Here is a 22,229-nt window from a genome sequence, read left to right on the forward strand (position 1 = left end):
TTAGAACCGTTACCCCTCATCCTATCTCTACACTCCCTGATAAAGAGTCCCTCCCCATCTCTCCTGTAGGCCCCCTTTAGGTACTGGAAGGGCGCTATAAGGTCTCCCCGGAGCCTTCTCTTCTCCAGGCTGAACAACCCCAGCTCTCTCAGCCTGTCCTCATAGCAGAGGTGCTCCAGCCCTCTCATCATGTTCGTGGCTCCCCTCTTGGTCTTCTTATGGAAGTTTTCTGTGAGCAACCACCCTTCTTCAGGAGCTGCAAATTGAAGACGAGGCACAAGATGTACTTTCAGAAGTTGAAATGCTGAGGACAAGGCCAGCAGTTACTCAGTGACTGAAAACAAAAACTCTTTAACAAAAAATTTCAGTTAGGGAGAGGTTAAAAAAAAAAACAAACCCACACACCGTAAAAATGTGTGCTAACAACATACTGATATAAAATCTCATATTCTCATGATTTTCCGTTGCCACTGGCAATGATTGTTTTGCTGAGAAATGGTGAATGTAATCACTTAATGAGCGTGTCTCCTACTGATGCAGCTAACATAATCTTGTGATTTTTGGTGCAGATAAACTCCAAACGTGCAATGACATATGTCAAAGTCAAAATACTATTGACTGTAGAGTTTTCATACGTTACCACAAAAATCAGGGCTACTCTGGACCAACAGGCTATTCTAATTTTTACTATTTTTAGAAACCTTTGTTTTGTCAGGTGAAATGGAAATAAAAGTAATGCAAAACAAAATGAAACAGAAACAAAAGAAAAGGACAACTCATTCTCAGATATAGTACTTTTAATAAAACAGCCCCTTTTTCCTCCAACAAAATTTGGGGTTTTTTACAAAAGTTGCTCTTACTGAAAAGTAGACACATATTAGCATTTCATAGCTATGTAAAGAGTGAAAGAACACAGTTTTAGCAAAATGGAGCATTCCAAGTCCACACGAAGCCATTCCCAACTTTCTCCTAATGGGAAACCAAATTTGTGCTATTTTGTACCCCTCCACAACCAAGATTGGAGAGGGGAAAAAAAAAACAAAAACAAAAACCAAACAAACAAAAAAAAAAAACCCTACATTTTTTTTCTCCCATAATCTCCTCCTAGATCAAGTGAGGGACAGGGTGGAGGACAAAGAAAAACTATTTCATAGTCCATCATATTGCGACAACGTAAACCAGCCTCAACCACAGCCAGCACCCCTTAATGCCAAGCAGCATGGAAAGGTAAGCAGGTTGCCAAGGCGTGGAATTTGGATACTGAGGCGAAGTCTCTGTGCTCAAAGAGCAATTAAGACTGGCTTTGCTATCTCTTGTGCAACCCAGGGGAGTGAAGGCTTGTCTGACTATCACAGGATACATAAATAATGGGGTAGTCTTGGGGAGCCAGGACAGCCCTGCTTTTCGTCAACAAAGACAGTAAAATCAAGATAACAGAGGCTTTGTGTAGTTTTTTGTTTCCTGGAGAGGCCACCATGCCTGATAATTGACCTTTGCCTCATTACCTGTGAAATGCATATTAAAGTTGACACCCCTGTATAGGCTAATGAAGATTTTAGAGAGCACGCTAAACATATATGACTATAGCACTCATTTCTCCAGCCAAATCATACTACACGTCACCTAGAGGAGGGAAACCTCATAATTTTGAGGATAAAAGGGTGGAGAGAATGACTGTTAAACTGGGAGAGAAGAAACTTGATACGCAACGGACCAGTCGACGGGCTGCGCTCTCTTCCTCCACCCCAGGCAGGGACGCCTTTCTGCATACGCGCTGCGCCTTTCACCCTCTACTGAATGTTACCCCAGCTTCTTGTACTACCAGTATTTTTGCTAGCAATATTAACCTTAATTAATTAGCGCTATCGTAGTTAGCGAATTTATAAACTGCAATCTCGAATCTGTTTCTGTCGCTCTCGATAAAATAACTGATTTCCATTATTTGTGAATCTGATTCAGTGAAAGTCCTTTGGTGGGACTCTGACAGACAAATACCGGAACTGTTATTATTTTTGCTAGCCTAGTTTCGATTATTTGTGAATCTAACTCAGGGAAAGTCCTTTGCTGGGACTCTGATTATTAATTAGTGAAAGTCCTGGAACTCTGACAGACAAATATCAAAACTACAGTCCTTTTAAATGTGACACAAGGTCAAACCAGAGAAACCCTTGGAGAAGGCAAGGACTATCTCCACCACACAAGCTGGGACCAACACACACACAAAGGCCCCATGGGCTACAACTTGCAGGGCAGGCGGGCTGCCCACAGCCCTGCTTCAGCACTTCCCCATCTTCCAAATTCTTGCTGCTGGCAAGTGACGTGCTGAAGGGCAGGCATGGTACACCCCGATAACGGGGTAGCAATGTTGGTTTTCCCCAATGCGCATGGGATTTCAGGAGCTGATTCCTGAATATCTGAGCCAACCCATAATGGTAACCCCCAAAAGAGATGCAGACCTGGCAGCTATCCACAAGTAATTTCCCAAGTGTGAGCCAGATAGAAACCCTTCACCGAAGGCCAGCTCTTCTTTAGAAAGCTTTAGCAATTTAAGCTACAGCCACATTTCCTCCATTTATTTTCTTATTTTTATTTTCTTTCTCAATTTGTTCTGTGACACAAGCCTTGAGAAAAGCAGACTGAAAGATTGCTGCATTCACAGTGTTTTACATTACTACCTTTGCCTCCCGCGGAAAGGCTTCTTCGTATCTTCCATGTAAAAACAGAGAGAAATAAAAACCTGACAGCATCACACTTATCCACATTAACAGTTCACTACTTGATCCTCTGTCCTTTTCTTTCTACAGAAGCCAGAAGGTTAATGGCAAAATAAGATGTTTAACAATAAAAAGACTTCTCCCTGTGAAAGGAATGCTCCCACCAGAGCACTCACCTGCCAAGGCAGCCTGATATACAGCAAAGTAGCTCAGAGCAAAAGCCTCCTAGATTATTTTAAAAAAAAAAAATATATACTTATATATTTTAAAAATATGCATGTACGTATTTATTTTTATGTATACATAAATAAAAGTGGGAACACTGAGCCAAAAATCTCAAACACTCAGAAGGATTAAATCAAGAACATTTAAATAAACTACAACAGCTTCCACTAAAAATTAACAAATCCGTTTGAAAAATCCACTCCCGGTAATATCCCTTGTTTGGATAGTCACATGAATGTCAAAACTTGCATCTTCAGCATCTAAACATTCAAAACAACTTTCAAAAGATCTAATCAATAATCCAGTCACACACTACTGCTTTCTTCTGTGTAGTTCTGAGCTGAAACAGTACCACAAGTTAATTGATTTTTAATGTTCCAAAAACACTGTACCTATTTGTAAAGTTTAAAATAATAATTTAGTGATCCATACTCTCTTTTCCTAAAGACATATCACATAATCAGTATTCCAGCATAAGCAGTTGTGAAAGGCAGGTACTTTCATGCAGCTCACCCACAGCAGCTGCCACAGTAAGCAGAAACACAGCTAAAACAGATCTTTGCAGTACTTCAGCTATTTCTGGTATTGACTTTTGTAAACACAAAACAGTAAGACAGAGAAGTAACTCTGCATATTATAAGGAAGCTGTATCTCAAGAAAACATAAAAATTAAGAAAATATTTTAATATTACCAGCAATGTGTGTTTGACAATGAAATGTAAGTGATTGATCGGTAGAAGCTTAACCTTAAGTATCTGGTAAGCCAAGTATTCTAAGAGACTAGTACACATTAAGTCCTGTAACTTCTGTCCTTCACAAATTAGTTTTGACGACCCAACTATCAGAAACCCCAAAAATTCAAGTACAACGCAATTCTAGTATAGTATTACTATCCCGCTTCATCACAGAAAGCTCACTTTCAGTAACACATTCCTAGGCTTTAGAACACATGCGTGGTGCTAACTTAAGCTGAGATGCTTACTCTTTAGCCGCCTTTTAAGACAACTCCCACCAACCGAGCGTGGCATTTTATCGTCAGCACCATGCAGCACACAAGAGGTGTGATGACGTTGGGAGCACTGTGGGTCCAAAGGCAGCCTAGAGGTAGTGCCGTCTGGGTCAGTACTATGAAGCTTTACATTCAGTTACTACCAAAACTTTAGCAGGGGGCAAAGCTAAAGCAAACGCTCGAAACTCCATTCTTCCTGCCCTTAGGGTGATGAGGAAAGGGCTTCTGCACGTACTTGTGTTTTGAGGGTTAACTCCCAATTTCTGGCAGACCTTAGAAGTCACAGCAATTTCCACATACGTGCAAATACGCATCCTAGTCCTATGCTCCTGCAGCTCTACCCAGGGGCAAGAGAAGGGTCTAGGACTGTGCCATGTACAGAAGCTAAAGTGATAAAACTAAGGTGAACCTTCCCTTCAATGTCTGCCACCTCAAAGCCAAAACTGTGACGATAATTTTTTCAGAATACAGGAAAAACTAAGAAATACTACAAAAACCTGCACCATCTACATTTCCAGCATGCTTACTTAATCAAGAGAAACCAGTGACACCATAACTTTTATTACTAAATCAACTTTGAAAAAGATTCATTGATGTATTTCTAGAAATGAAGTTTCCTCCCAAACTTTAGATTAAAACTCAGATATTGTTTCATCTTTAAAATGTTTGTCACAAAAAAAATAAAAAATTGTGAAACGCTGCATTGAATGAAGCCTGCCAAATCACAATTCTCAGGAGAAGTGTTTAAATTTTTTCTCCATAAATAGCCTTCATATCACAGGAAATAACATAACTGGAATGTTAACCCTGTTACAGTATTTCAAGTTTGTTACAATTACAGTTAAGAAAAGGAAATTAACATGTAAAAGAGAGTAATACAGTAAAAAGATGACAGTTAAAACAGAGCAACTTTTAAGAAAATGCCTCTAGAAATCTTAGCAAGAACACCTGCTACTTCTTGATGCTTTTCCCCCCACCCCTCCCTTAAAAAGGGCATTTAAAGTTATAGAGTAGGTAACAGTTCAGTAATCAGTCATCTGCAGAAGGTAATACTGCACCAACAGAGAAAAGGACTGAAATGTATGGGTGCCATATCTAGCTTTTTATCAACTGATTTATACTTTCCAGAAAATACAGCATTTTTCCCCTTAATTAAAAATAAAACACAACCCTTTAGAGTGACAAAAATAATATATTACACTGTAAAAACAAACTAATACAGAACTAAAACAAACTTCACTGAAAGGCCCAAAAGCTGTAATCACAATTATTATTAAGGCAGATTTGACTTGTTACACTAATTTATAGCATTATAAATATTCTTCACCCTGTACAGTTCTTTAAAAATCAACACCTAGTGAGAATATAGTATTGCACCAAAGGCTGAAATGAACAGTTTCAACTTCTAAAGTGCCAAAACCCTTCCAAAGTTGTGCCGTACTGTAGCTCTGTATTCATCATGATTCATGTACCCTGAATACATGAAGAGTTCAGTGTGGCCACTTGATTGCAGGCTTCGGAGAAACGACTGCGTGAGGTAGAGTAAACTCCTTCAGGTTCTCTGCCACCCTACGGACCACTGAGCTGTGCAAATGGCTCTGTCACAGGAAAGGGCTCCAAAGCTTTCTCAGAGTTTTTCCAGTTGTGAAAGTTTTCTTTGTACCATTCAACTAGGATGAAGAGAATGCTGATGAGTCAAGTTGACCAGAGATAACAGGGAAATGCAAATATTCCACAGATATCATAAGACTAACAACAGGCAAATGGTTCTTGATGCAAAATTTTAATCTGTAATATTAGAAAAGTCTAGTTCAGATTTTATAAATTCTTTATGCAACACTTATTCTAGCATTAAAAAGTAATTCATTCTAGTACCTGATGCTACTTTATTGTGATTAACCTTTTATTTTTTTTAATCAGGTAAATTCAGTACTTAAAAAGCAGACAATTTCATGTAAAATTAAAAGCGTTACATTCATTCTCTTTAGCCTCTCATTAACTAACCTATATACCCATTCCCCTCTTTCCCTCTTCCTATCACTTCTAAATCAATTAGTGTAAAAGCCATCAGTCCTACTTGTTTTCTTTATTCCTTCTTTCCAAGGCACTTTCGGTCTCCATCCCAAGTTGTGCATTTTTTCTGAATTCATTGGGTATCTCAGGTCATTGGTAGGTCTGAAGAAGTATGAAATGCACACAGAAAACAATTTGATTAGAACTTTTTCATTAATTAGAGATGCAGTACTTCACATTGTCTTCAAACCAACATTAGGCATGCTTCAATTTTGAAAATTCCCATCAACATGAACAGATTATATTGCCTTCAAAAAACTACATGGCAGTTGAGTGCAGCTACAACACCACAATTCAGTTTGTACAGTCAACTACTTGGAATTGACTGGAATAAATATGAATTAGTATCTTATTGGCACAAAAATGAATGCAAAACTCAAATCACTGCCAATGCAATTGTGCAAATCAGCACATTTGCAACTCTTTAAACAGTCACTACGCAAGCCAGTGTTTCCTAATATCAGCATTCACATTTTTCATCCTGAAAGCCCGCAACTTTTCACATACTTCAGATTTGAAATACATAGACTTCCGAAGCATTGTCACTACAGCGCCTCATTAGCTACACAGACTTAGTAATACTGAATATTAGAATCCCAGGCTGCACGATTCAACACAGGAAGAGATTCCCTACATTTAAGCATGGCACAAATTTTCACTTCCACAATCTGGCAGTTAGGTAGTCTAGTCCAGCATTCCTGCATTACTGGCGCTAGCAATATTGAATAGTTAAGCTACACGTGCAGATGGAAACCAGATACTTATCACCGTTACTAAAACATGCTAATCTCAAGCAGGAGCAGAACTAATTTTTCTATGGCAAGTAACCCTCATGACCTTAAGTCACTCATTATAAAATTAAATTATCATTAGTTACGTATCTTAAGAATCTTTTATGACTTCAACATTCCTTGAAACATGTACTCCTATGTGGTTAGTTTTCCCAAGCCCGTTTATGTTTAAACATTAGCAAACAGGGCCCAACACACATGAAGAAACATCTCAATCTGAATTACACTGAGACCTACTGAACACTCACATCATGTGAGCCAAAGGCAATTTGTTCAAAGTCCTGCGACACACTCAGATAGGATTCTGAAGAACACTTCCTTTTAAAAAACAAGAATTACTACAATTAAAGACACTTCAGTTGCCATGATAACAATCCAAATGTGAACAGAAAGTGAGAATTCTAAAGGCCATAGTAATACTTAACTGCTATCAGCAGATACGTCATTTCTAATCACTCTGGAGAAAGAGAGTGATATCTAAAGTAAGCAGAGACTCATTGTTGCTGCAGAAAGAAATGAAGATAAAAGAAAAGAGCCAAACCAAACCTGAAATTAACAACGGAAACACACAGCAAAAGCATATTTATAAAAGCTATCCATTTTTGCCACTGCTCTAACTTTGGCACCTCAGAGTTTTGTATCTACTTTTGAGATAGCAGTTTCAGCTTAAGATAGGAATCTAAAATTAACTACACTCTGTAGGTGCATATTTCTGCCTGTAGAGAGTGGGTCTTGCCTGTAAAGCACATCTAAGTGTGAACTAGTCACATTAACATCAAAATACTAAAGCTAAATGAGACACCATGGGATTCATCTCACTCCAGTGATGCTGAATACAAAGTACTGAATAAACTATCTAAACCACCCTTAAACTATGTAAAGCCTGTCCTCTTCGCAGAGCAGACTTCAGTAGTGAGAAGTCTACAGAAAGTTTGAAGACAGATTAGCATTACACGTTCCCCTTCAAGACATATACTCTGACCTAAAGATCCAAATAATAAACGGAAATCCTGTTTTTATATACAGTGTTCTATACAGATCGTAGATGTCAAATCCACTAGAAAAAAAAAAAAATTAAGAAAGCAAAACAGCACTTACTCCCCTCAAAAGTTTTCCCTCCTGCAGAGCAGAAACACTTTCACGAAAAGCTATTTGGCAGGAGTCCCAGAAACCTCCAGGAGAAAACTATCCTGAATGTGCTTTGTTGTTTTCTTACCTGTCTTTGACATAATCCATCCAGTGCTCCATTTCAGATTCCGAACTGGTCTTCTTTATCTGTCAAGAAGAGAAACAAAAGTCACCCCCACACATCTTGCACTGTCTTATCATACACTTAAAACCAGAATTTTTGTTTGACAAGAGTTAAGTCCATTAAAAAAAAACAAACACACACAAACAGAAATGCTCTTTCCTCTCAACTGAGTTCTCGAACTACTGAAATTATCAAAATTGTCTAGAATAATTCCAATACTTGTTGTTCATCTAAGCACTGCCTAACCATTCATAACCAAATTGTTAGATTTTAATAGCGCCACATTGTCAGACCAAAACTGAAACAGACAGCATGAAAACACCCTACCAAATGGTATTTAATCATTATGCCAGTTATGTGCCAGTCGGGATAAATGATGCAGCAGTGCAAAGCATGATAGCCCGTACTGCAAACTTACACAGCACAGCTGCCACAGGAAGGGTAGCACATCGTTCTGCTACAATTATCTTCCAAGACCCATCACAAGCCTAGAAGCTCTCTCAGAGCTACAAAAGGTTTATAGTGGAACTGCTCATACGTGCAAAGATTGGTAAAGAAAAGCATCGTAACTGTTTACTCACCAAATGGATTAACTCTTTAGCAAGCTGGGCAATGGACATCTCAAAGTTAGTTCCAATGTTATATATTTCACCTGGCTTTCCCTCCTTCAGGACAGTAAGGAATGCTTCTACCACATCAGCTGCGTAAAGGAAATTCCTTCTTTGAAGTCCAGAACCATGAATACAGCTTAAAACCAGGAAAAGGCAAGAAAGTTTTGTGTTAATCCTCAAGTAGAAGCATTCAATTTATTAGACTGTGTTTTAAGCAGTTTTGCCGTTAGCTGGTACCTGAAGGTACCTTAAGTAGCTGACATGCAACCAATCCTTTAGTTTAAGGAAATCCTATTATTAAAATAAGCAATTCATAACTCAGTTATGAAATTATGATTTTGCAAACTATACCACGTATTTATAACTGTAATTACAATTTTGTAACAAATACCACAAACAAAAAAGCAAACTACATACCATTTTCTGTTCTGTTGCAACAAAGATATAAACTTTGGAATAACCTAAGGAATTGAACAAAGAAAAAAAAAAAAAAAACACATTACTCCGCTATTTTAGAAGCTGTTATTCTGCAAAGAACGTGGTGCTTCACCAGTAAGTACCATTAAGTATTTTAATAAGACCTCTAAATACTTTTAAGTTTTCTTGTGTCTAATCAAAGAAACTGCAAGGATTTGGGGTGGGGGTGGGGGGTTAAGCCTAGATGTCTCTATTGTGTTGTAAAGCTTATCTTTCTGGTCAACCATTACAAATCAGTAGTTACAAGCCACTAGCTTGCAGCGTAAAGATTTACAGTATTATGTTATCTACAAGCTTAGATCCATTCATAATGTCCCAGAAACTTCAGAACAGTTGGCCCTGCTATTAAAGTTTTTAAACTGAAACCATTTGAAAGCTGTTCCAATCCTTTGAGTTTTGTTAACTTACTTCTCTAAACATAGGAACAAACATACTAGGTAAAACGAAAGATCCATATAGCCTAGTACTGTGTTCTTAGCAGTAAGTAAAAGTGAATACTTGAGGAAGAATATAGATAAGCTGAAAGCAAGTAATAGTGATACATCCCCCTGAATACACTCCCAACATCATGCAACCTGTAGCCAGATATTTCCCAAGCCACAGATCGATGAAAAACATATTTTTAAAAACCCTTGTTTATCCACCTGCAATAATGTAGGAAATACAAATTTATTTGGAAAAAAAAAAAAAAACACATAAAAATCAATTCAAATTAAGAAATACCTCACTAGAACTACAAAATATAGCTGCATTTCACACCAACTCCGAACTCCAAAGAGTACATACGATTATCACTGTCATTCCATCAGTGTATTTCCATTCACTAGCATAGCAGATCTTGGTATTGCTTACAAAGGCAACTCCCTCTCACTTACAACCATTTTAAATAGTTGCCCCGCAAGGTATGTGTGAATACACGCAAAGAATAAGTCACTTTGTGCTATTTCTCACCATATATCTGATTGTTATAGCTTTATCTTACCTATTTTCCGTAGAGGTTGGAACTTCTCTTTCTATACCAGACATATTGCTCTCTCAGTTTACTGTTTGAAATGTTTACCTTAGTTATTAAACATTCCTAATTACACACATGACATGTGAGTTAGTATAATTTGTAGGGGAACCCTGCCAAACATAGGGAAGTTAAACATCCTTTGAAAACTAAAAAAATTAAAAAACAAAGGTATTGTAATAAAATTCATGTAAATAAATAGAAATCTCTAACTGATGCTTTACTGACAACCAAAAAATACATGTTCATTGTGTTGATGGTGAGACATGTTAGTATGAGATCAAAATATATAACCACAGGTATGTGTGGACAAATATACTTGCAAGATAATGCTTTTTTCAAAAGTCAGTCCATTCTTATAAAAGTAACATCACTACAACCCTAAATTATGGTATACTGAACCTAAGAGTAAAGCACTGGAGCGAAGAGGAGCCCAAGACAGCTGGTTAGTATTCAAGGATCACCTCCTCCAGGCTCAGGAGTGGTGCATCCCAAGAATGAAGAAGTCAGGCAAAAGTGCCAGGAGGCCTGCGTGGATTAACAAAGAGCTCCTGGACAAGCTCAAGAGCAAAAAGGAGGCCTACAGAGGGTGGAAGCAAGGACGGGTTGACTGGGTGGAATACAGAGAAACTGTCCGAGTGACCAGGAACCAGATTAGGCAAGCTAAAACCCAGATAGAATTAAATCTGTCTAGGGGCATCAAGGATAACAAGAAAACCTTCTCTAAGTACATCAGGGGTAAAGGCAAGACTAGGGAAGATGTGGGCCCTCTCAGGAAGGAGACAGGAGACCTGGTCACCCAGGATATGGAGAAGGCTGAGGTGCTGAATGACTTTTTTGCCTCAGTCTTCACCAGCAAGGACTCCAACCTCACCACCCAAGTTGCAGGATGCAAAGGCAGGGTCTATGAGAATGAAGAACGACCCACTGTAGGAGATGATCAGGTTCGGGACCATCTGAGGAACCTGATGGTGTGTAAGTCCATGGGACTGGATGAAATCCATCCACAGGTCCTGAGGGAGCTGGCAGATGAAGCCACCAAGCCGCTTTCCATTATATTTGAAAAGTCGTGGTGGTCTGGTAAAGGTCCCGCTGATTGGAAAAGGGGAAACATAACCCCCATTTTCAAAAAGGGAAAAAGGGATGACCCAGGGAGCTACAGGCCGGTCAGTCTCACCTCTGTGCCTGGCAAGATCATGGAGCAGATCCTCCTGGAAACTCTGGTAAGGCACATGATAAATAAGAGGTGACTGGTGACAGCCAACATGGCTTCACCAAAGGCAAATCATATTGTGCCTGACAAACTTGGTGGCCTTCTATGAGGTTGCCACAGCATTGGTAGATAAGGGGAGAGCAACTGACATCATCTACCTGGACTTATGCAAAGCGTGTGACACTGTCCCACACGACATCCTGGTCTCTAAATTGGAAAAGCATGGATTTGATGGATGGACCACTCGGTGGATGGCTAGACAGCCACACTCAAAGGGTTGCAGTCAATGTCTCATTGTCCACATGGAAACTGGTGATGAGTGGCATTCCTCAGGGGTCAGTACTGCGACCAGTGTTGTTTAACATCTTTGTTGGTGACATGGACAGTGGAATTGAGTGCACCCTCAGCAAATTTGCTGACGACAACAAGCTGTGTGGCACGGTCGACACGCTGGAGGGAAGGGATGCCATCCAGAGGGACATGGACAGGCTTGAGAGGTGGGCCTGGGTGAACCTCATGAAGTTCAACCAGGCCAAGTGCAAGGCCCTGCACCTGGGTCATGGCAATCCCAGGCACAAATACAGGTTGGGCAGAGAATGGCTTGAGAGCAGCCCTGCTGAGGAGGACTCGGGAGTGCTGGTGGACAAGAAGCTCAACATGAGCAGGCAATGAGGACTTGCAGCCCAGAAAGCCAACCGCATCCTGGGCTGCATCAAAAGAAGTGTGGCCAGCAGGTCGAGGGAGGGGATTCTGCCCCCCTACTCCACTCTGGTGACACTTCACCTGGAGTACTGCGTCCAGCTCTGGAGTCCTCAGCACAAGAAGGACATGGACCTGTCGGAACAGGTCCAGTAGAGGGCCACAAAGATGGTCAGAGGGCTGGAGCACCTCTCCTATGAGGACAGGCTGAGAGAGTTGGGGTTGTTCAGCCTGGAGAAGAGAGGGCTCCAGGGAGACCTTATAGTGGCTTTCCAGTACCTAAAGGGGGCCTACAGGAAGGATGGGGAGGGACTCTTTATCAGGGAGTGGAGTGATAGGACACGGGGTAATGGCCTCAAGTTGAGAGAGGGTAGATTTAGATTGGATATCAGGAAGGAATTCTTTACTGTAAGGGTAGTGAGGCACTGGAACAGGTTGCCCGGGGAAGTTGTCAATGCCCCATCCCTGGAGGTGTTCAAGGCCAGGCTGGATGAGGTTTTGAGCAGCCTGGTCTAGTGGGAGGTGTCCCTGCCCATGGCAGGGGGTTGGAACTAGATGATCTTGACAGTCCCTTCCAACCCAAATCATTCTGTGATTCTGTTTAGCTTACTTTTTCTGGATACTGGTGTGGTCCATAAACGTTACTGCTCCTTGTGATAACAACTGGGAACTGAAAAGCATTAAATATGCACATGATTAAATAAGAAAATACATACCAGTAAAAGCTGTAGGCTTCTTGCTCATCAATAAATAATAAATTGACACACCCACAGCGCTTATCCAAAAATCTGCAAGCCCTTACAAACATTAATGAATTAAGCTATCCCTACTTCTGTCAAATAGGCAAGGGCCTCCATCCTCCTCCGTCTGTTAGAAGCACAAGTGACAAATGTTTGTAATCTCTCAGTCTTGCTATGGAACCACAATAGGACCTTACATACATATATCTGGTCAACTGAAGACTGGCTTATTACTTATTCCAAGAAAACGTTTCAGACATTAACATCTTATTCAAGTCAGCTTTACATCAAAAACAACATTGCAGAAGACCATGTGAAGAAGAAAAGACTAAAGTATTCAAAATTTTAAATATTTTGCTTAAACAAATCTGAGTAATAGGGTGGTTTTTTCCTTTCTTTTTTTTTTCTTTCACTATAAGCCTAGTGCTAATACAATTTGAACTTCTCTATAAACAGATTTCCTTCAAGCTTAACACTTCTTTTAAGTTGCTAATGTTCTCTTTGACCATTTTATCAAAGAACATTTTTAGACATTACAGTTCAGATTTGAGACAATTTTAAAACATCTGACCTTTCCCCGCTACCTTGCGGTGTATCTCCACCAATTAAGGGGTGGACATCCTCTGACACATCGAAACTACAAGACTAGCAATCAGGAAAGAGGTATCACTGTGTGGACTAGTACTGATTTTTCTTTTATACTCTTAGATACATAATACAGACACTCAAGTATGAGCTTCAGAGTTTTTGAAGCTTGCATCAACTTACTTGGTACCTTTCCCAATAAGACTGGACAAAACACTCTGCAGCTGCTTTAGAGGAGGCATAGGGATTTGTTGGACGTTTTGGTGAGGATTCATCAAACTCCTAAAATTAAAAGAAAAATTTGCATTACTCAATTTCTTTTGCCCAGAGAAGTCACAAAAGCTGCAGTTGCAACCGAAATAAAAATCCCTAAATATCCAAGCACACCAGTCTGAGACAGTCACCCTTCCACTTACAGCAGAAGACCAGTAACGAAAGACTGATTTTGTACTTCTAGCAGAGTACCTCACAGTAGCAGGTCCTTAGAGTATCTTGTAAAATAATCACTGTTCCCATAGGGAGGTTCAATCCTTTTCAGGCTCATATTGCCTCAGAGTGCCATTGCACCAGAGCTAGCAAATTAACCTTTCAGTCCTAAATAACAGGAGTCCATTCTCCCTTTCCCACAAACATTATTTCTATAAGAAAAGTAGATTTCAAAATAAAGCCCTCCAAAGCAAGGCTTCAACAATTCTGACCTGTTCCAGAACAGGTAGCTTCATGGCTACCATGCCGCTTCTATCTACTTCTTGCTTGGGGAAGGGAGGGGTAGGGGGAGATGCAATAATGAACCAAAGAAAGGAGGACTCTACATTGCCTGAGGTGGAATCCATAACAATCACGTGATTGTTATATTCATAATATAACACATGATTAAAAGTCTCGCTGTTCTTGTCTGACCTTTGCCTCTGAAACTAATTGACTCCGATTTACTTTTTGACCTTCCTCCTCCCCCTTCCCCCCGCTCCCCCCCCCAAAAACTCTTCAAGAACTACTATGATTCACAAAGAGAACAAAAAACAGATGAAATCAAAGTGCTCTTTTCAAGGCCCAGAGGCAGAAAAAGTTCACTTGAAGTTGTCTCAGCCAAAAAACACTGATTTGCAGGAGAACATCCTTGGATATCATAAAAGGCTACAAGTTGAAGTTCTGTTGAAGGAACTGAGGAAGACATTGCAACAAGAAGAAAGTGTACCTGATTTTTCTGAAATACAGTAGTATTTTCATGGATTATGGCACAAGACTCCTTGGTCGTTATTTACGCCTTTTAGAAAGACGGGCATGCATGCTTTGTCTTTTTACTGAGCTAAATTACAATTCCTGAATTAAGGTCAGGCATAAATCGGCAAGAATCGAAAAGATTTCCATAGAACAATAAGAAACATCTGCATATTTCTTCCAGTAATACAGGAATACTGTTCAAATTGTTGGTACTTACAGTTCTGTTAGTATTTTATCTAGAGTATAACACAGTTCCCTGCCTGTCAAGTTCATAGTCAAGGCAGGGCAGGAAAAAATTTAAAAAATAAAATAAAAGAACAACATACTGTGCACAATACTGAAGCCTCAAAAATGCTCCAAAGCAAAATTTATATAATACATTCCTTTGATACTATCTCTGAGGAGTATTCACATGTCATGAATGTATATAGGTAATATACATTCAATATAAAACATACTACAGAAAAAAAAGATTCAGGACAATTTTGATACTTAGCATTCTAAAAACAACCAGTGCTTGTTTACAAGTTCCAGTATTATCAGAAATAGCTCAAAAGTCATACATTTACAGAGGCCAAGGAAAGTTAGACTGATCTTTTTTTTTTCACTATTAAAAGCAACTAAAGCTAGAAAAACCCTAATGCACTTTCAAACTCACCTCATCGGTGCTACCTCCATATACTTCATCTGTACTAACATAGACAAACTTCTCCACATTGGCTTCATGCGCAGCAGCAACCAGCACATTCGTGCCATAAACGTTCACATAGGTGAATTCCAGGGCATGCCAAAATGAAAGATCTATATTAAAAAAAAAAAATCAAACAATTCTGATTAAATTTAGGCTTCCTATTGAACTGTAACATTAGAGGCTGCAATACAGACCGGGACTTTATCACCAGTTCATTGATTGTCAGATTGCAAGGTCATTATTAAATGAAGACACTTTCTACACTTACTTGAAGACAAAACCCTTGCTCTCAACAGGAGGCTGGAATTGGGAGCAAAAGCTTGTTGGCTATGGACGGTTCCATTTGAAATAGCATTATCTAACTTTACTTAAGTGGCAGCATAACTACTTCCTCCCTGCATAGGAAGGGACAAGCTCAGTAAGAAAAGTATCATTCAAAGACAGTTGTAAGATACAGTATTATATACTGTTAATTAACCAGCACCTGTTTTAATTCTTAGAATTGTTCCACTGACATAATGACCTTGTGCATGCCAAATCTGACAATTTTGAGAAGTATTTTCCTGGAGAATTCTGTGAGGATTTCTTCTCATAATGAAAGGAGTATGGTAGAGATAGTCCTCATTAAAAGTGTTAGTGAAGAGTGGTAGTCTGAAATAGGTACTTTTAAATGTAATTCATTCTCTCTTTTTAGAATCCAGGCAGGATTCTGAAGGGAGCTATGCCTAATCCTTCAGCTTACACACTGTGTTTTTTCCTGCAAGTCTGGAGCCAATCAAGTAAAAACTTAAGACGATGTACAAATTCTTTTTCCGTTGTCTTCATGACTCCACCAGTACACTGTCAGTTACCTGTGTGTCTAGATGGAATTTAGAACTGTGATGCAAAACAAAATAAAAAGGGCATTACCATTTATGCGCAATGAAAATAAACAACAGTCAGACAAAATACTTTTTAAATTAAGGCTATGAACCCCTTTAAGTTAAAAAGGCCACCAGACATTGAATCATGTAGTGTGTAGAGACAAACTGTATCCTTGTTGTATACAAAGGGAAAAGACAAAAATATCAGTATATATTTCAAACGAATATATTAATGGAAAACAATACCAAAACATGCAACAATGCTCACCTACATGTGTTTGGGCTGCAAAATGAAGGACTATATCTATTTTCTCAGTTTCAAAGAGCTGCTTTATAAAATCAGGTTCACAAATATCTCCCTAAACAGAAAAAAAAAATCATTAACAAATTATTTTCGATAGAAAATATCAAAAGCTTTCATTTGTACCAAGTGCCACATAACAAACCATTACAAAGGAAGCACGGGATACAAACAGCTCTGCCAACTGAGCTTTGGGCAACTTATGTCTAAAATAAGACCAGATATAAAACTTTCACATATTCTGAGCAACAGCCTCAACGAAATTTATATTACCATTTAACATTAGAAGCAGCATCGCCCCCAAAATATACACAACAGAAGTACACTGCACAGGTTGCTGAGGTTGAAATGACAAGTTCCCACAACAAATAAAGTTACTGGAGTCTGGCTAACGGACAGTGACACCTAGTGGCATCATAAAAGGTGACGTGGATTTCCACTTCTGTTAAAATAGATTGTTGAATGTCTTGCAAGGATTTTGGGTTTTGTTGTTTGTTCTGCTAATTTATTTTTTTTTAATTGATATATTTAGAAAATAGTCAGGTATCAACACACTAGCCATGCTTTAGTTTGACACAGAAGCAACAGCAGCTTTTAAAAGTAAATGCAAACTGAGAAAGAGCTTTTGATATTTATCTGTTGGCTCAACTTAAAATAGTACCTGAGAAGAATGGGTGTCTTTTGTATGTTCAATAACAAGGCAATTAACTAAAAATAGTTCAAATGCACCTATGTTTTAAGAAGTTCCCAAGCAACAATTCTGAACAACTGTCTCAAGAAGTACTATAAGTCAGAAACAGGAGGAAGATGAACTGATTTTCCTATTTCTCATCCCTGAATACAACTGAAACACTCCAGTAAATACACTCATACATTATTTTGAACTAAATGGTTACGATTACTGACTTTTTTTTAAAACTGAAATTCAAACTTGATACATCTGTGCTGAGCAACAACAGAAACTGTGATAAATCTACACCTTTCACACAGCCCCTTATTCTCTAAATATTCTCTAAATTCTCTAAACTTCTACTTCTCTACCTTCCGAAACAGGCTTCTTTTCTACAGCACCACTAGAGCTTTTACCCCTCCATCTCTCTCCTAAGGCCAGTAATAGTGTTACAATTCTAACGGTAAGGCCTGTCCATCACAGAGTAATTTTTCCCATGCTTTTTTTTCATATCAGTGTAAACTGCTTGACTGCATACCAGCTGCATATAAGCTCTGATCAACCTTCTTTCAAAAAAGAAAAAAAAAACCAAACCAAAAAACACACAACACAAAACCCCCACAAAACAAAAGGAAAAACAACCAACAACTGAGAAGTTGGAATGAATTATACTCGTGTAAATTCTGTGGCAACATGTTCCTACTCTAGTTCAGAAGCAGTATAGCTACGTCATTCCTTGTTACTATTCCCTGAGAGATCTAGCTGTTTGCAGGATGCCTTCTGGAACTCCATGCTACCCCCAGCAATTAAATGTTAATATATATCCAGGTAACAAGGCTTTTCTACAGCTTTCATACGTTTCATATCACATACTGGAAACTGTTGAAAACATTAGGAAGAATAACCAAGAACTCAGTTTGGGCATGCTGGAACTGCCTATATATGCTTAGTAGACATCCCCTTCGCCCTCATGCAACTTTTATCCCAATAGTTCAGGGAGAATCACTTACTAATATAAAGAGACAGGTTCACAAAAATGTAAATACCCATGGGGGTCACCAAACAAGTGAGGACAAGTTCAATTCCCAACCTTGCCTAAATCTAAGAGGTATATTTAACTTACATCTACTACCTCTGACAAAATTGCCCCAAAGTTGCCACTTCAGAAAATTAAACTATATGCATTTCTCTGATGTCCTGCAATCTCAGACAACCCAGCTAGAGAGACCACCATCAGTACTGACTTTTATAGAGGGGAAGAACCTCAGCATAAAACCCTAGCAGCCAATGTTTATCTGAACAATAAATCAAAATCCTTCTCCTATCTGAAGATAAAACTGTGGAACCAGTAAAATAATTTAACTGGCAAACTTTTAAAAAGAAGTGGCATACCTTGAATGTTCCCGTGAGACCCTGTTCCAAAACAACTATGAACTACACAGCATCAACAGCAGCAAAGGCAAGAATGTAGCCTGATGCCTAGTGCTAACAGAACGAGTGTGTTGCATACCACAGAATATGACAAGTGACAGTGTTTAAAGGTGCAAAATCTAAGACAGCATTAGAGAAGCAGGGAGGATCCAAATCTGAGTCCGTCTTGTCCATAGCACCTATCAAAAGTGAAACAATCATCCCTAAAACCACTCATCTCCATAATCAGGCTTTTACCAATTCTGTACCTCTATTATACAATAAAATATATCAGCTTTCAAAAGACTAATTCATATAAGAGACAGAAGATACCTCATATTCTCATAGACTTCTACAGATGAAATATGAAGTCTATTAAGAAGGTAAATAGATGAAGTGAATGCTGTTATGCCCACCTGATTGTCACATTACATACAGGGACTCATCCTTGACAATGAATTAGTAGTAATTTCAACTTTACCATAAATGAAAGCAGTGGATTCTAGTTTGGGGAGCTCTGCAGACCACATTACCTTGATATGGAGGCATTTAAAAAAAAAAAATATCAGTAAAAAGTCAACTTTCCTAGAAGAGAAGGCTATATCACCTGGATAAACTTGTAGTTTTCCTTCTCAGAGACAGTTTCAAGATTCTTCAAGCTTGCACAGTAGTCGAGCTAAAGAAAAATACCCACACAGTATGATTAAATGGGCTTCATGAAAGTAAATAAGCTAACTCAGATCAAACTTGATCACTAGAAAGTTTGAGAACAACATAAAAACTTCTTTCAAAAGAAAAGATATTTTGCAAGCAGATATGATGAAGCTTTAAAAAACAGAAAACTCTGAAAGGTAACTGCAAAAATTCTTAAACAGAAGTTTAGGACTTCAAAAGCTTACTCCTGTTTTATTTTTTTTGGCAAATAATTATCTGTGGTGGGCACATGAACAGAAGTGGATTTTTTTTTTTTTTACATAGGTACAAATGGACAGTCAAGCAAAAAATTAATAAATAACACTAATCCATATAAATTTCAACATGCTATGGACTGCATTAAAAATAATTTAAAACAGTTTTCCATATCAAGAAAGAATACGTGCTACTTACCTTATCTAGATTTATAATCAGATAGTTTGGATAGTTTTTCACGAGAGAGACAACTACATGTGAAGCACTGCAGGATAGAAGAAAAACATATTTTACAATTAGACAGTTAGCTTTAAGGTAACAAAGAGATGATAAATTACAAGTAAGTTCATCAATATCAAAATACTTCGGGAAAAGAGCGGGCTGTACTCAAGACAGGCAAAAGAGGAATTCACAGATATATTTTATGATATGTCAATGTTATTCTATTGATAATACCCATAACTGCATAGTTCAGGAACTACAAATCAGATTAAAAGTTCATGCTACAACAAAAGAAAGCAGCATTGCTCACAGACACCTAAAAAGAAAAAAAAACACAAACTGTTATACGTTCCATTCAATTGCCATTCTAAAATAAAATTCTAAAAAAAAAAAAAACTCTTAAGTTTATACATTAGGTATTAGGAAGTACTAAACAGTAAACTCTCCTAACCCACAATACTGACTGAGAGTCAACTCAACTCTCCAACACTGCTGTTAGGTGTAACAAGAAATGACAGCCTGACTACCAGGTGGCATTTCTCTTTGGTACAGTCTTGTGTACAAGAAGCTCACCCTGAGAGATCAGGTTTAGCAGGGCTTATTCACATAGAATGGTTTAGGCTGGAAGGGACCTTACAGATCATCTAGTTCCAACCCCCCTGCCATAGGAAGGGACACCTCCCACTAGACCAGGCTGCTCAAAACCTCATCCAGCCTGGCCTTGAACACTTCCAGGGATGGGGAATCCACAACTTCCCTGGGCAACTTGTTCCAGTGTCTCACCACCCTCAGAGTGAAGTATTTCTTCCTAATGTCCAATCTAAATCTACCCTCTTCCAGTTTGAAGCCACTACCCCTGGTCCTATCACTACATGCCCTTGTAAAAAGTCCCTCTCCAGCTTTCTTGTGGGCCCCCTTCAGATACTAAAAGGCCGCTATAAGGTCTCCTCGGAGCCTTCTTTTCTCCAGGCTGAACAACCCCAACTCTCTCAGCCTCTCTTCATAGGACAGGTGCTCCAGCCCTCTGATCACCTTCATGGCCCTCCTCTGGACTTGCTCTAACAGGTCCATGTCTTGTACTGAGGGGCCCAGAGCTGCATGCAGTACTCCAGGTGAGGTCTCACCAGAGTGGAGTAGAGGGGCAGAATCACCTCCCTCAACCCCCTGGCCACGCTGCTTTTGATGCAGCCCAGGATACAGTTGGCTTTCTGGGTTGCAAGCACACATTGCTGGCTCACGTTGAGCTTCTTGTGCACCAGCACCCCCCAGTCCTTCTCCTGCTTCCAATCTATTCTCCACCCTCCCTGTATTTGTGCCTGGGATTGCCCCAACCCACACGCGGGACCTTGCACTTGGCCTGGTTGAACTTCATGAGGTTGCCAAAGGCCCGCCTGTCAAGCCTGTCCAGGTCCCTCTGGATGGTATCTCTCCCCTCCAGCACGTTGACTGCACCACACAGCTTGGTGTGATCGGCAAACATGCTGAGGGTTCACTCAATCCCACTGTCTTCAGCCCCCCACAAGCTGAGGGGTACACGCAGAAATCTAGTTCTCTCACAGCTTCAGACTCAGCACGCTGACAGCCTCAAACTTAAGATGGACCTCAACTTCCTCTGCTTCGAGGAAAGCCCAGAGCACTGGGGAGTGGAGGTGAGAAACAGGAGCTGGCTCAGAGCACAGCCACCCCCTACCCCATCCCGGCTGAGGCTGAGCACCGTCAGCGCTGGACGGCCCCCCCTTGACCGAGCACCTTCTGACTGGCCGTGGGCAGAGGGCAGCAGGGCACCAGCCCCGCTGGCTCCCCAGCACTCACCACCTCAAAGTCCACCACACGGCAGAGCCACAGGCAGCCGCCAAGGCGAACCCGGTCCTACAGAAACGGCTGCGCCCACCACAGCCTGCCCCTGAGGGAACGCGGCCCGAGCCAACTCGGAACAGGACCAAGGGACAGCCACCCCCCCGCCCCCCGGCCTGCTCCCCACGCCCCCAGGAAGGAGGCCAGCGGCCCCCACCCAGCCTGGCGGTGAGACGAGGCCGGGCTCGGGTCTCCGCAGCCGCCACTCACATGAACCCCGCGCCGCCTGTCACCAGCAGCCGCTTCTCGAAGACCGGCAGCTCCGCAGAACCCGGCGGATCCGACATCGTCCGCGCTTTACGGCGGCGGGGGGGGAAAAGGAAGGGGGAACGACACCTCACCGCAGCGCATGCGCAACACGGGACAGAAGCTGTAGTTCGGCAGCCTCACCGGCAAGAGCCGACGTGAAAAAAACGCCTTCCCCGCTCCTCGAGCGCCCGAACAACAGAGCTCGCCGCCTCTGAAGCGAGCGGCGCAGGCACGCCGTGTGAAGAGGCCAAGGCTTTACCCTCCGCTATCCATCAACGGCGACGGCCGCCTTTTACGACGCTGGGTGTCTCAACTTACGGCCGAACCCAGTAACGGACACGTCGCCGCGCTGGGGAGGCGCGGTGGCGGGGGGGGCGCTGCCTCGCGCGCGGCTCCTATTGGTTCTCTTCCCCCCCACCGCCCTCCCGCGCCCGCTTG

General features: G+C 40.6%; 1 protein-coding gene across 2 annotated transcripts; it reads right to left on the reverse strand.

Moving 5' to 3' along the window:
* Positions 1–814: 814 nt before the first annotated feature.
* On the reverse strand, positions 815–22,049 carry TGDS (TDP-glucose 4,6-dehydratase). 2 transcript variants are annotated; one of them, XM_063336331.1, is made up of 12 exons: positions 21,753–22,049; positions 19,665–19,731; positions 19,165–19,233; positions 16,445–16,535; positions 15,281–15,423; positions 13,585–13,683; positions 12,687–12,746; positions 9,093–9,136; positions 8,646–8,811; positions 8,029–8,087; positions 6,026–6,123; positions 815–5,618 (listed from the first exon to the last, which is right to left on the reverse strand). In XM_063336331.1, the coding sequence occupies exons 1-12, from the start codon at positions 21,827–21,829 to the stop codon at positions 5,518–5,520; spliced, it is 1,074 nt and encodes a 357-aa protein (XP_063192401.1). In that variant the 5' UTR covers positions 21,830–22,049; the 3' UTR covers positions 815–5,517. The 2 variants fall into 2 exon arrangements, with proteins under 2 accessions (XP_063192401.1, XP_063192412.1); XM_063336342.1 differs by lacking the exon at positions 12,687–12,746.
* Positions 22,050–22,229: the final 180 nt, after the last annotated feature.

Source organism: Chroicocephalus ridibundus, chromosome 1, assembly GCF_963924245.1.
Source record: "Chroicocephalus ridibundus chromosome 1, bChrRid1.1, whole genome shotgun sequence".
In the NCBI taxonomy this organism is placed as follows: Eukaryota; Metazoa; Chordata; class Aves; order Charadriiformes; family Laridae; genus Chroicocephalus; species Chroicocephalus ridibundus.